Below are 14,422 nucleotides of genomic sequence, written 5' to 3' on the forward strand. Positions count from 1 at the left end.
TGCCGAGACCCGTGACTGAGGATATGGATCCATCATCGCACATCTTTCTCACAGACTGTTGGTATGAATGCTGAGAATCGGAATGTTTATTAGCTCTAAAAAGATGACTAAAATTGTCGAACGTGGAAACTGAGAGAATTCCGTAACTGTGAATGGAAATACTTCATACTTCACATTTCAGCAGCAATAACTTCGTGACCTTGTGTACCTTTTCCTTCGACACGCTAAAAAGCAGCACCAATCTAAACTACTACTAGAGGCAACTGAGACGGTGAAAAGCATGGTTTAAATAGACTGAATTTTAATTGTTATAGAATTAAATTTTATTTGCGTGATCATTTTTGCACCAGCTGAAGCGTGAAAGGAGCATGTGCATATAATTAAACTCTAATACATTTACACCTTTCAAACATTTTCAGCTCACACTTTCCATCACTCACCGTGTACGTGTTGTTTGTCAGCTTTGTCCAGTCATTCCAGCATACCAATATTGCAAGAAGAAACGAACGAGCTGTATTATGTTGCTCTGTAGTTATTCTAACGTGACTGAACAATTTGAGCCACAGCGTTCTGCTGGAAGTTACTAAATTCGATCTGGATTCCTTGTAGCTTCTGATGTGGTATAACTTCTCCTTGCGTTACAGCTATCCCTGCTACTTTATGCAGGATCAGTGTACAAGTCATTCTGGCTGAAGCAGTAAGCACTAGAAACTGTTTCGTGCTTTGTGCGAAGAGCATCATCCGAGATACAAAGCAAGATCAATCTGTCGCACGCTGTCTTCAGTGACTGTTAAAATGTTGCAGCAGCGTGTAGTATGAGTAAGTTGCCTGCAGCAGCTGAAACAAAGGACAAGGTACAGGTATTGCAAAGACTTAAACTGATGCTTAACTTAGTGCAGAAAAGGAAAACAAAACTCATTCACAACATGTTGCATGTTTCACAAGGAAACAGACAATTTAGTACTTTATTTTCTTTCTTAAAAAATAAACAATTAATTTATGTCAGATATGTAAACTATTTTTCCTAAATTCTCCAGAGACAATCACTGTTCGTTTAAAGACGTTATTCACATAAGCATTGGCCTGTCCGACATTCCATCAGAGATTCTTCGAACCATTTCTCAGTGGTCCCTACTATGTTCACAGGAGCATTATAATGTTAATTTAAGGCAAAAGTTACTTATTTCTTTCCTAACAAACGCACAATGAATATTCCCACAATGGTTCCAGCATCAATATATCCGAGTTTAAAAAAATGATGCACTACACCTAGAAGCATCTTAATGGAGAAAAGGGTTTGTTAGATCGCAAACTCTTGGATATATTGATCATTGTATTGCAGGGACCAATGACCGTAGCAGTCTGGTCCCTTCAATCCCACAAACCAACCAACCGTTGTATTGCATAGGTGCCATCCACCATGGAAAGGAAACCGTTTGTGCGTGACTGTCATTCTCAAATGGTTCAAATGGCTCTGAGCACTATGAGACTTAACATCTGAGGTCATCAGTCCCCTAGAACTTAGAACTACTTAAACCTAACTAACCTAAGGACATCACACACATCCATGCCTGAGGCAGGATTCGAAACCTGCGACTGTAGCAGCAGCGCGGTTCCGGACTGAAGCGCCTAGAACCGCTCGGCCACCAACGCCAGTTTTGTCATTCCCATATTAACTCACTTTATCAGGAAATTCAGATCACTGGCAACAGGCATATTACTTGATAAAGAACCTTGTAATTACTTGCAAAACTTTTTTACTGTGTAGAGGAACTACAACTCAAAGAGCTATCTGTGCGATGAAATTTCTCTTCGCAAATGTAACATGGCAACACAGATGTGATTTTATTTGTATAATGAAATATCTCTTTCTCGATTTTTTATTAAACCTTGTATTTATGCATCTTCATACACCATAAACACTTTGTTACAATTTTATATATCACAACTGCCAGTGTTTGCTCTTATCGCAGATAGTGAAATATTAATTTAATTAAATTGGGCGATGTTACCAACTTGGGTTAATTAATGACGCAGACACAAAGAGAGAGTAGCCTGCATATGGAATATCTGAGGGAGGAAGCTGTCTGTTATTGGTAGTGGTAGTTGTTGAGTCGCCAAGGTAGCTGAACGCGCAGTGGTTTATCGTTTGATGTAGCTGCATTAGCATGCAGCGGCATCGGGAGGTGAGACTGGCTACGAGTTGTTGAACGTAAGTCTTTTCAACAAATAATTCGTCTGGGAGCCGGCAGCACCAACCCGAAGTGTCCTCTTCTTACGTCAGGAAAATGGGGCATTGCACTCGTCCTCTGACCTCGTCGCATCTGCCACATCAGCAGTCGCGACTAAACGTCGCAGCCATTACACACAGATTTACCTGTATTTCAGTACTAAATTCTTGAATAATTACAGATCTGTTGACACTTCATTTATTCCTGTCCGCCTCCGGTAGCTGAATGGTCAGCGTGACGGATTGCCAGTCCTCTGGGCCCGGTTTAGATTCCCGGCTGGGTTGGGGAATTTTCTCCGCCCAGGGACTGGGTGTTGTGCTGTCATCATCATCCTATCATCCTCATCGACTGCAGGTCGCCGAAGTGGCGTCAAATTGAAAGACCAGCACCTGGCGAATGGTCTACCTGACGGGGGGCCCTAGCTATACGAATAAATAAAAGTTTATTCCTGACTAATCATTGACCTATGACATTTTTACCCGACCAAGGGTTAGCTTTATGGATAGTAATATGTTAGAAGAAAACTCTAATATCATTTAAAGGTATGCAAAAGTGTTGCCAATTATTTTCGCATAAATGTGCCTCATGACTTAATTGTAAAGTAAAATAATAGTTATTCCTTTTCTCTGAAATTAAAAAAGTGGTACGAATATAATTTACGATTTTTTAAAGTTAATGCTACTGGTAATTAAATTACACATAGATTATGTAATTCATTTTATAAACATTTAAATTTTTATCTGATTGCATTTTTATGTGTATCTTGTTTGAGTGTAGTATTGTGTTTTAAGGATGCATGAACGGTGTTCCACGAACCTAAAATGATTAGTCAGAATAAAAGTACTTAAAAGTACTCAGAAGAATAATTTTGATCATACTGCTTCAAATAATCAGAAAAGAAAGTCCTGCGAGGTAGCGTTGCTGTGACGCAACTTGTTTCCTTCAGTAGTGTGTGAGATCCTCAACCTTAATGAAGTGGCTGTCACGAAATTAGACAGATCGAGGTCTTCTCCCGTTGTCACAGTATTACCAATTAACGATGATTCCAAATGTTGCTAAAAATAACGAAAACATATGTATACATATCTACTTTTAATCTATAGTACTAAAATATGATGGAGTATCTTCCAAAAGAAAGTTCTTGCCAGTCGTTAAAAAAAAAAAGACAACTAATTTTACAATAAATTTTGAAGAAATAATTTTTTCTGCTTCAAGGAAACATGAAGTTGACTGGAGGGATAGTCGGCTAATTAGAAATTTATATTTGAACCAGAGAGCAAGAGTAAGGATAGGAGGTGTGATGAGTGAAGAAATTGAAGAAATTTAACTGGGAAGAAGTGTAAGACAAGGTTGTTGTGTATCACCAACACTGTTCAATATCTATCTGGAGGAAATTATTAATGAAAGTTTTCATGGAAGGAGTGGAGTCTGTATAGGGGGTCGGAGAGTGGAGTGTATAAGATCTGCAGACGACATTGTTGTGATGGCAGAGAGTGCAAGAGAGATGAAACAGATGTTAGATGACCTAAACACAAAATTAGAAGAATATGGAATAAAGATTAACAAAAAGAAAACGAAAAGCATGTTAACTAGAGGAAAGAGGAGAAAATGACATATGAAAAGAGGGGGAGAGGAAATAGAGCAAGTGAATAACTTCAATTACTCGGGAAATGTAATAATGGATTATATGTATTGGTCAACAGAAATTAGGAAAAGAATTGCAATGGCAAAAGAAGGATTCAAGAGGAAACAGAAATTACTTTGTGGACCACTAAACAAAGATCTGAGGAAAAGAACTGCCAAATGTTACATCTGGAGCGTTGCACTGTATGATGTGGAAACGTGGACATTGAGGAAGGAAGATGACAGAAAATTGGAGGTACTAGAGATGCGGATATGGAGAAGAACGGAAAAAGTGAAATGGGAAGACCTAGTAAGGAATGAAGTATTAAGAAGAGCTGGAGAAGAAAGAAACATGCTGAAAGTCATCAGAAAGAGAAAACGGAACGGGATTGGACATTGTTTGAGGAGGGACTGTGTATCGAAGGAAGGAATAGAAGGAATGGTGGAGGGAAAAAGGGGAAGAGGAAAAAGAAGATATCAAATGCTGGACAATATCAAAGGAGACAAATATTCAGAAATGAAAAGACAAAAGTGGAAGAGGCTTAACCCATGACAAGACCTGCCGTAAGGCAGAATACCATACCACCACCTGTGGAGAAAAAGGCACACTAAAATATTGAGACCGAAAAAATATGAACATTCTCAAATTTTATAGATGCATTTGATACATATTTTATCGTGAAACGTAACAGCATCTCGAGAAAAAAAACCACAAGAGGTATGAAATTGCTTCGCTTGTGAAACGAAAAATGTCGTCGCTGATGAGCTTGTGCCCTACTGAAACCAACTGAATCTTCCAGCGAGAAAGTTGTTAAGAAAACTATAAAATTAATTTAGGTAACATATGTACGTAATGTGTCGTGTCATGTAGAAATACAATTTATTTAGGTGCCGCCACCAGGATTTTTGCTCCGACGGCCCGCCTTTTTAGTACTGCTAATATTCCCTACCTCCCGATCTTTTAAAAAATGTTACAGACCCTTCATCTTTGCGACTTTCACCCATAAAGCCTATATACATTATACAAAAGTAACTGTAGGTACTTTAAGGCCACTATTTCTGTTGAAACCGAGTAATATATATTTGTCCGCATGGTTTTGTGAAACCCAAGTATACTACAAAACTATTATCCTCAGCACGCAAGTGGCTCTTACTGCTGCAAATGAGCGGGCAAGACGAAGAACGGAGGACTCTCGGTCAGAATAATTAATTTTTTCACAGAGATCACCCCGAATTTTCTGCCCGGCGGATTCTTTCCCTTGTTGTAATAACGAAATGCAGTTCTGTACACTAACTTTTTTATATTCCTTTCCTGGGAATCAAAGCACGTGCCTACATCTGGAGATTCTGCCGATGTCACTGTACTATTAATACGGAATACGGTCGATTCGGAAATACCACTAGGTTTTTCTGTCAATTTACGAATCCGCACAAAATAACAGCGCCTCAAACCACTGCCCCGCCGTCAGGAGAAGCGGTTCGACTAACGTCGGCCCTATTAAACCAAATGTAAGCAAGCACGTAACTCAGGTACGGTTCGTCTGTTTATTATCACAGCTGTTACACAAGTGCTTAAAATGTTGAACTTGAGCATTGCCACAAGCTATAAAGTGATTCTGCAGGTACAATACTACACGTTGAATTTCGTCCGGAGTTAACGGCAGCACAGGTCCGTGTTATAAGACGTTTCATACCTTGGTGTACTAAGTCAGCCGTCTATGGACCCTCTTCTCCTGACGGCAGGGCTGTGGTTTTCTGTGCTGTTATCCCGATTCTATTCGACCTAGTTACATACATGTTATGTCGTTTGAACTTCTCTCAGAAACTTCTTTCTAGTGCCACATAAAGAAGTTTATAATGCCATTAGAAAGAAAATACAAAGTCGGAGTCATTATTCGGCAACTATAAAAGATAAAAATTATTTGCGACATCAGGAAATTCGCCATATTGTCGATTGTAACTTGGCGGAAACCGCACCCCTCGATATATTCATCCATTCTGGATATACGGTGATGTGACAAAAGTCAGTGGACAGCGATATTCACATATACAGATAGCGGTAGCATCGCGTACACGAGGTATATGATTACGGCCACACGACGGGAAATGAAATGAAATGACCGTACGGAATTGATGACCGGAAGGGCCCTTCCGGTGGAGTTCGGCCGCCGAGTTGCAAGTCTTATTTCAGGTGACGCCAAATAGAGGCACTTGCGCGTCGGTGATGATGAGATGAGAACAACACAACAGCCAATCCACGAGCGGGGAAAATCACCGAGCCGACCGGGAATCGAACCCAAGCCCGCTGCATGGTAGACAAGCACATTACCACTCAGCTATGAAGGCGGACTAACGTCGGGATTTAACAGACTTTGAACGCAGAGTGATTATTGAAGCTAGACATTCATTATTTCCGATATCTATGGTGTCAAGAGTGAGCCGGAAAGACCATATTTCAGGCATTACCTCTCATCACAGAAAACAAAGTGGCCGACCTCCTTCACTTAAGGGGAGCCGGAACGATCCATCTCCTCCATGTTAATTTTAGCAAATAGAATGAACATTTTTACTAAAACAATTAAACATATTGCTCTGAAATCTGGACTACATGTTCAGTGAATATTTCTCTACAAAGTTATTATGCCATGTTAAGAAATATTTATTGGTTTTTGTTTTAAAATTTTTTTAAACAGATGCTTATTTTTTTCTCCAAAATTTTGCACTTTTTCTTCTATTACTCTTGAATTATACAATATTTTTTTACAATTTGTTAAAAAAATGAAGGAAAAGAAGTAAACAATATTGTGTATAAATTTCATTGATATACTGTTAGCAGTTTTTGAGAAAATGTTCCTCAACGATGAAAATTTTAAAGTTATGGGAAATGGTTTCCAAAAATTTTTTAATATATTCCTGCCCCATATGATGTATTATCAGCATCCTCTTCTTTTTCCAGTGTTAGTTTCCTTTTCACTGGTCTTTTCTTCCCTTTTGCTGCATGTTGCAGGCTTTTGTCTCTTCTTCCTGCACCTCTTAGTCTTTCTTCATCAATTAGGAGCATTGTGGAAATGGTGTTGTGTCCTGGTTGGAAACCTAAACGTTTCAGCACATCTCATTTGATAATGTTTCCTTCATTGTATGTTGCCACTGCACCATACACTCCAAAATGCAATGCTTTTACTTGTACAAACACTCTTTTGGGAATCCTAATCTAAATTAAATTATTTACACATTCATTTTGATTTTGTGTTTTCCCATGTAAACACTATTCCAAAGAACTTGGCTGTGATAAATCACTGAATATGGGCTTAATTACATCAATTAGAGCATTTGGCAAATTGTTTTTATGGGCACATTCCTTTCCTGATTGGTACTTACACCATGAGTCATCACCTGTGGGGCACAGTGCATGTTGTGGGTGCTCATTTGTTGATGTAGTATGAAAAAATAATGCCCATACTGCTCTCCTCATATGCTCAAAGCTTCTTGTATTTTGCCTAATTGAACACCCATAATACCTCTGCAATCTATCATTGCTTCATCTGTCACTCTTCCTCTTCTTCCAAGGGTCTTACCATCAATAAGCTTCTGGAATCGTAATGACTGCTTTAGTTTGCGCAAGCGAGCCCCCACGCGCAAAAATAATGTGAATTTCATTTCCATAAGGTTTGAGTTCCTCTACAGCTTTATATCCCTTAGAATCACAATCTCCTAGATAGTTAGTGTATCATACATTATTGCTTTCAGTCCCTCTACTTCCATCGCTCCACTAGTGTCGTGAAAATTTGCTTCACAGCTTTCACTATGTTCGTCCTTGGTATTGCCCTTACATCTACAATGTTTTGAGAGAATAGCAACTTCAATTACTTTGCAACTCTCTCCACTGGTAGCTGTCACAACTCCATTTAGAGATTTATGACCTCTACGTTGCCATGATCCATCTAAAGCAACAGTTAATCTGTCACAGCTTCTTCAACTGCTTTCTTCATTGTTGCTTGAGCAATATCTTCAGCAGAAGATCTCACCAATTCATTATAAAATCCAAACTTGGTTGGTGGTTTTGGCAAGTTCATAATTCCACATAACATTGTCCGTGCAGCACTGCATTTGCCAATGCAACGCAAGCCATACACTAGCCCAACATTTATATCATACACCTTCTTTCCACTATTACCACTACGAGGAATACTGTTAGAATTAGAAAACGAAACTTCTGCTGCACATTTGTTACATTTCAATAACATTTTACATGCCAAACCAATGTGTGAAGTTATTTTCAATTCGAGTCCTCCTTCTTTGCAAACTTGGCTAAAACGTTATGTTTCAAAATATTAGAGAGCAAGGGAATGTTAATTACTTCATTCACATCATTACTGTCACTTTCATAGTTTTCAAATTTTTCTTTGCTGTCACAAAGTTTCTTGCTGGAAGAAGTTCTATCACATTCATTTGGAGTAGTCGGTGAAGCAGTCTGCAACAAAAGATTTCTTCTTCCACTCATTGTGCCTTTTCTTAAACACTCGATTGCCGAAACGGTACATGTTGATATCCACAAACCAAATACGTAAAACAGGTACGAGCAAAATTCGTCAAATACGCAAAATTGAACAGCTAAACAACACAAAGCAAACTCCACAAGTCAACACACACGGTATAGCGTTTATGTTTAGCGATATGAACAGTCACTTGTCACAGAGATAAAGCCATACAACGTTGGAAGACAAAACACTGTCTAACTCCGCAAAGATACCCCGCTTGCAGCCAGCGAGCGGCGCCGTCAGAGGTGACACAGCAAGTCGCTACAACAGTTCACGCGGCGCATCAACTTTGCAGCGTTAAAAGACACACTTAGAATTCACTTAGAAGGTTGAGACCTGATTTGTTTTATTCAGAAAACTCCAAATAATTTTATAATGAAAAAAATGTAAATATTGTCATTTTCATCGTTCCAGATCCCCTAAACAATCTAGAGCAGCGGTGTTTGTGTAGAATTGTCTGTCCTAGTAGACAAGCAACACTGAGTGAAATAGCCGCTGAAATCAATGTGGGACGTACGACGAACGTATCCGTTAGAACAGTGCAGCGAAATTTGGCTTTAATGGGCTATGGCAACAGACGACCTACGCGAGTGCCTTTTCTAACAGCACGACATCGCCTGCAGCGTCTCTCCTGGGCTCGTGACGATATCAGTTTAACCCTAGACGACTTGAAAGCAGTGGCCAGGTCAGATGAGTCCATATTTCAATTGGCAAGAGTTGATGGGAGGTTCAATTGGTTCAATTGGCACTGAGCACTATGGGACTTAACTGCTGTGGTCATCAGTCCCCTAGAACTTAGAACTACTTAAACCTAACTAACCTAAGGACATCACACACATCCATGCCCGAGGCAGGATTCGAACCTGCGACCGTAGCAGTCACGCGGTTTCAGACTGTAGCGCTTAGAACCGCTTGGCCACGCCAGCCGGCTTGATGGAAGGGTTCGAGCGTGGCGCAGACCTCACAAAGCCATGGACCCAAGTTGCTAACAAGCTACTGTGCAAGCGGGTGGTGGCCTGTGGGCATTGTTTACATGAAATGTACTGGATCCTCTGGTCAAATGGCTCTGAGCACTACGGGACTTAACATCTGAGGTCATCAGTCCCCTAGACTTACAACTACTTAAAACTAATTAACCTAAGGACATTACACACATCCATGCCTGAGGCAGGATTAGAACCTGCCACTGTAGCGGTCGTGCGGTTCCAGACTGAAGCGCCTAGAACCGCTCGGCCACACCGGCCGGCTGATCCTCTAGTCCAACTGAACCAATCCTTAATTGGATATGTTCTGATACTTGGAGACCATTTGCAGCCATTCATGGACTCGATGTTGTGGATGACAATGCGCCATGCCACCAGGCCACAATCGTTTTAGAACGTTCTGGATAGTTCAAGAGAATGATTTGGCTATCCATATCGCCAGATATGAACCCCACCGAAGATTTATGGGACGTAATCGAGAGGTCAGTTCGTGCATAAAGTCCTACGCCAGCAACAGTTTCGCAATTGTGGACGGGTATGGAGGCAGCATGGCTCATTATTTCTGCTGGAGATTTCCAGTGAGTTGTTGATACACGTCACATTGAATTGTTGCACTGCTCCGGAAATAAAGAGGCCCGATGACTTTTGTCATTTCGGTGTATTTGCGGTGGCTTGTCTTGGTTACCTCGCCCTCTGTAGCCGCAGAAATCAGAGATTCATAGCATGTTAGATAAAGTCAAGTTTGGGACGCGCTGCATGTTGAAATGCAATATCACCAAAGTATCACATCACCAGAGCACATTTGCCTGCAGTGACGACGATAATCCAGTCGTTGGAGAACATAAGAACATACGGCGAGCCGTCAGCAACAGTGGCTGATGAACACAGAGGGTTGGGTTGGGGGTTGGGTTGTTTGGGGGAAGAGACCAAACAGCGACGTCATCGGTCTCATCGGATTAGGGAAGGATGGGGAAGGAAGTCGGCCGTGCCCTTTCAAAGGAACCTTCCCAGCATTTGCCTGGAGCGATTTAGGGAAATCACGGAAAACCTAAATCAGGATGGCCGGACGCGGGATTGAACCGTCGTCCTCCCGAAAGCTACCACTGCGGCACCTCGCTCGGTGATGAACACAGAACAAAGCCCACAGTAGAGGAGGGGAGAGCACTTTGTTGTCGTATTGCGCACAGCTGGGTGCTTACCGAGAGGAAGGTGGCCCTGTTGATGAGGAACATCCTGCCAGCCGTCAGTGCCAGCGGCCTCTGGGCTCGGCAGATCACCAGCAGCAGGGAGCGCCGCAGCTGACAGCTGGACTCCGGCCACCCGCAGCTGTACGCCGCCGTGGACACTGCTTCTGCCTGCGCACATAGGACTCCGTTCCGCCATGCCAGGACACCCTTGCCGCCGTGCTATAAATTTTTCATTTACGTGTCTAACTTATTTAACTGATAATACACAAATCAAAAAAAAGTTTTGCATCACCTCGGCTCCGAGAGTTCCGAAACATGTACAGAAAATTGAAATAGAGATCAACAGAAACATCATTTCCGCCCTTTTTATTGCTCATGAAAACCAAACATTGCATGTTGTACCACCATGCAGCGAGACCTTCAGAGGTGGAGGCCCAGATCGCTGTAAACACCGGTACCTCGGACACCCAGTAGCATGTCCTCTTGCATTGATGCATGCCTGTATTCGTCGTGGTATATTATCCACAAGTTCATCAAGGCACTGTTTGTCCAGATTGTCCCGACTCATCAGCAGCGATTCGGCGTAGATCCCTTAAAGTGGTTGATGGGTCACGTCGTCCACAAACAGCCATTTCCAATCTATCCCAGGCATGTTCGATAGGGTTCATGTCTGGAGAACATGCTGGCCACTTTAGTCGAGCGATGTCGTTATCCTGAAGGAAGTCATTCACAAGATGTGCACGATGGGGGCGCGAATTGTCGTCCATCAGGACGAATGCCTTGCCAATATGCTGCCTATACGGTTTCACTATCGTTTGGAGAATGGCATTCACGTATCGTACAGCCGTCACGGAACGACCCATGAAAGCCAGCGGCGTACGTCGGCCCCACATAATGCCACCCCAAAACAGCAGGGAACCTCCACCTTGCTGCACTCGCTGGACAGTGTATCTAAGGCGTTCAGCCTTACCGGGTTGCCTCCAAACAAGTCTCCGACGATTGTCTGGTTGAAGGCATATGCCAAACTCATCAGTGAAGAGAACGTGATGCCAATCCTGAGCGGTCCATTCGGCATGTTGTTGGGCCCATCTGTACCGCGCTGCATGGTGTCGTGGTTGCAAAGATGGACCTCGCCATGGACATCGGAAGTGAAGTTGCGCATCATGCAGACTATTGCGCACAGTTTGCGTCGTAACACGACTTCCTGTGAGTGCACGAAAAGCATTATTCAACACAGTGGCTTTGCTGTCAGGGTTCCTCCGAGCCATAATCGGTAGGTACCGGTCATCCACTGCAGTAGTAGCCCTCGGGCGGCCTGAGCGAGGCATGCCACCGACAGTTCCTGTCTCTCTGTATCTCCTCCATGTCCGAACAACATCGCTTTGGTTCACTCCGAGACGCCTGGACACTTCCCTTGTTGAGAGTCCTTCCTGGCACAAAGTAAGTAACAATGCTGACGCGATCGAACCGCGGTACTGACCGTCTAGGCATGGTTGAACTACAGACAACACGAGCCGTGTACCTTCTTCCTGGTGGAATGACTGGAACTGATCGGCTGTCGGACCCCCTCCATCTAAAAGGCGCTGCCCATGCATGGTTAAACAACCATCTTTGGGCGGGTATAGTGACATCTCTAAACAGTCAAAGGGACAGTGTCTGTGGTACAATATCCACAGTCAACGACTATCTTCAGGGTATCTGGGAACTGGGGTGATGCAAATTTTTTTTTGATGTGTTTAAAAATATGTCTACCCCTTAACATAAATCCCCGAGTTATCTCGTTTTTTACTTTTTCTTTTTTTGTTTCACGGAAACCTAAAATGCCGAGTATACTCGGGCAACTAAACAAGAGGCCTTCGAAAAAACAAAGCCCCGATACCACCAACGAGCCAAGACATTATGACCGCTCGTATAACAGCGTGTTGGTCCGCTTTACAAATACAGTGCAGCAGTGATTCTGCTTGGCATGGATTCTACAGATCCTTGATCCGTTTCCAGTGGCACCAGATGCCCACTCACAGGACACTAATTTCCCCCCAAATTACGGGACAGTGGTTTACGGAGACCAGCTGGCGCCCAGTACGACGAACCTAGGTGCACGAATGGCAAAACGTCATTTTTTTCGGATGAATTCAGGTTCTGTTTACAGCAACATGATGGTCGCATCCGTGTTTTGCGACATCGCGGTGAACGTACATTGGAAGCGTGTATTCGTCATCGCCATACTGGCGTATCACCAGGCGTGATGGTATGGGGTGCCACTGGTTACACGTCTCGGTCACCTCTTGTTCGCATTGACGGCACTTTGAACAGTGGACATCCCGTGGTCGTGCGGTAGCGTTCTTGCTTCCCACGCCCGGGGTCCCGGGTTCGATTCCCGGCGGGGTCAGGGATTTTCTCTGCCTCGTGATGACTGGGTGTTGTGTGCTGTCCTTAGGTTAGTTCGGTTTAAGTAGTTCTAAGTTCTAGGGGACTGATGACCATAGGTGTTAAGTCCCGTAGTGCTCAGAGCCATTTGAACCATTTGAACAGTGGACGTTACGTTTCAGATGCGATACGACCCGTGGCTCCACCCCTCATTCGATCCCTGCAAAACTTTACATTTCAGCAGGATAATGCACGACCGCATGTTGTAGGTCCTGTACGGGCCTTTCTGGATACAGAAAATGTTCGACTGCTGCCCTGGCCAGCACATTCTCCACATCTCTCACCAATTGAAAATGTCTGGTCAATGGTGACCGAGCAACTGGCTCGTCACTTTACGCCAGTCACAGCTCTTGATGAACTGTAGCATCATGTTGAAGCTGCATGGGCAGCTGTCTGTACCTGTACACGCCATCCAAGCTCTGTTTGACTCAATGCCCAGGCGTATCAAGGCCGCTATTACGGCCAGAGGTGGTTCTTCTGGTTACTGATTTCTCAGGATCTATGCACCCAAACTGCGTGAAAATGTAATCCCATGTCAGTTCTAGTATACTATGTTTGTATAATGAATACCCGTTTATCATCTGCATTTCTTCTTGGTGTAGCAATTCTAATGGCCAGTAGTGTATATCGCGCGAGAGTAAACACGGTGAAAAATGTTAGAGCAGGAGACAGAGACACAGAGGCATTACCTGGTCCATGAGGTGCTGGGCCCCGGAGCAGTAGAGGAACACCTGTGTAGCGATTAGAGGCAGCGCGCCCCAACATTTCATGACAGCCGCGTCGTCTTCACTCTGCAATGACACCACAAGCTTCTCTCAACAGAACAGGCTGGGAATGTGCTTGATTAAGTAAGTAATGTACTTGTGGTGATAAAAGTTATCTCGTACTGATACCACGCTGTTCTTGTAGAGTCTTCCGATCCGAAATTTCGGCTAAGGCCATCTTCCGGAAACTGGCGGAACACTGGGACGCAGCGTTAAAATTTAACTAATTTATGGAGAGTGTTTCCGGCGTTTATCGCCGTAAAAATTTGAATGACGTGGCTGTTACTAGTGGAACCGTTAACTGATGTACTAGTAGTTGAAGGGTAGGGCATGAGTGGTACCTTGTTTGTGTTTGTGTTTATGTGTATTATGATGTATCATGTAATAAGATTGCTATGCATTGATGAGACAGTACGAGAGAGAGAGAGACTAAGATATTTTCGACTTTTGTAGTCCTGTCTTCCTCAGTTGCGTGTAATATTACGGTATATTGATAATTTGTACTTATGGACCGTCTGACAGCAACTGAATAAAACACAATTTTAGTGCCATACGCGTTTCGCCTTTGCTTTCTGCAAGGCATCATCAGTGGCAGATTGCGTGGACAATTTCCTACATATTACGCTCCTGTTGCATTTTTGGTGTTGTTCTTCTTCTTATGAACGCCAA

At 43.0% G+C, this 14,422-nt stretch overlaps 1 protein-coding gene across 1 annotated transcript in view; it reads right to left on the reverse strand.

The window, feature by feature from the left end:
* Positions 1-409: 409 nt before the first annotated feature.
* LOC124613315 (odorant receptor Or2-like) overlaps positions 410-14,422 on the reverse strand; it is a 65,982-nt gene continuing 51,969 nt past the window's right edge. Inside the window, exons 3-5 of the mRNA XM_047142011.1 lie at positions 13,679-13,780; positions 10,575-10,730; positions 410-837 (exon numbers count right to left, since the gene is read on the reverse strand). Coding sequence (XP_046997967.1) covers positions 781-837; positions 10,575-10,730; positions 13,679-13,780 — 315 coding nt within the window. The 3' untranslated portion in view covers positions 410-780. The remainder of the gene's footprint in view (positions 838-10,574; positions 10,731-13,678; positions 13,781-14,422) is intronic.

The sequence above is a fragment of the Schistocerca americana genome, chromosome 4 (assembly GCF_021461395.2).
Source record: "Schistocerca americana isolate TAMUIC-IGC-003095 chromosome 4, iqSchAmer2.1, whole genome shotgun sequence".
Taxonomy (NCBI): Eukaryota; Metazoa; Arthropoda; class Insecta; order Orthoptera; family Acrididae; genus Schistocerca; species Schistocerca americana.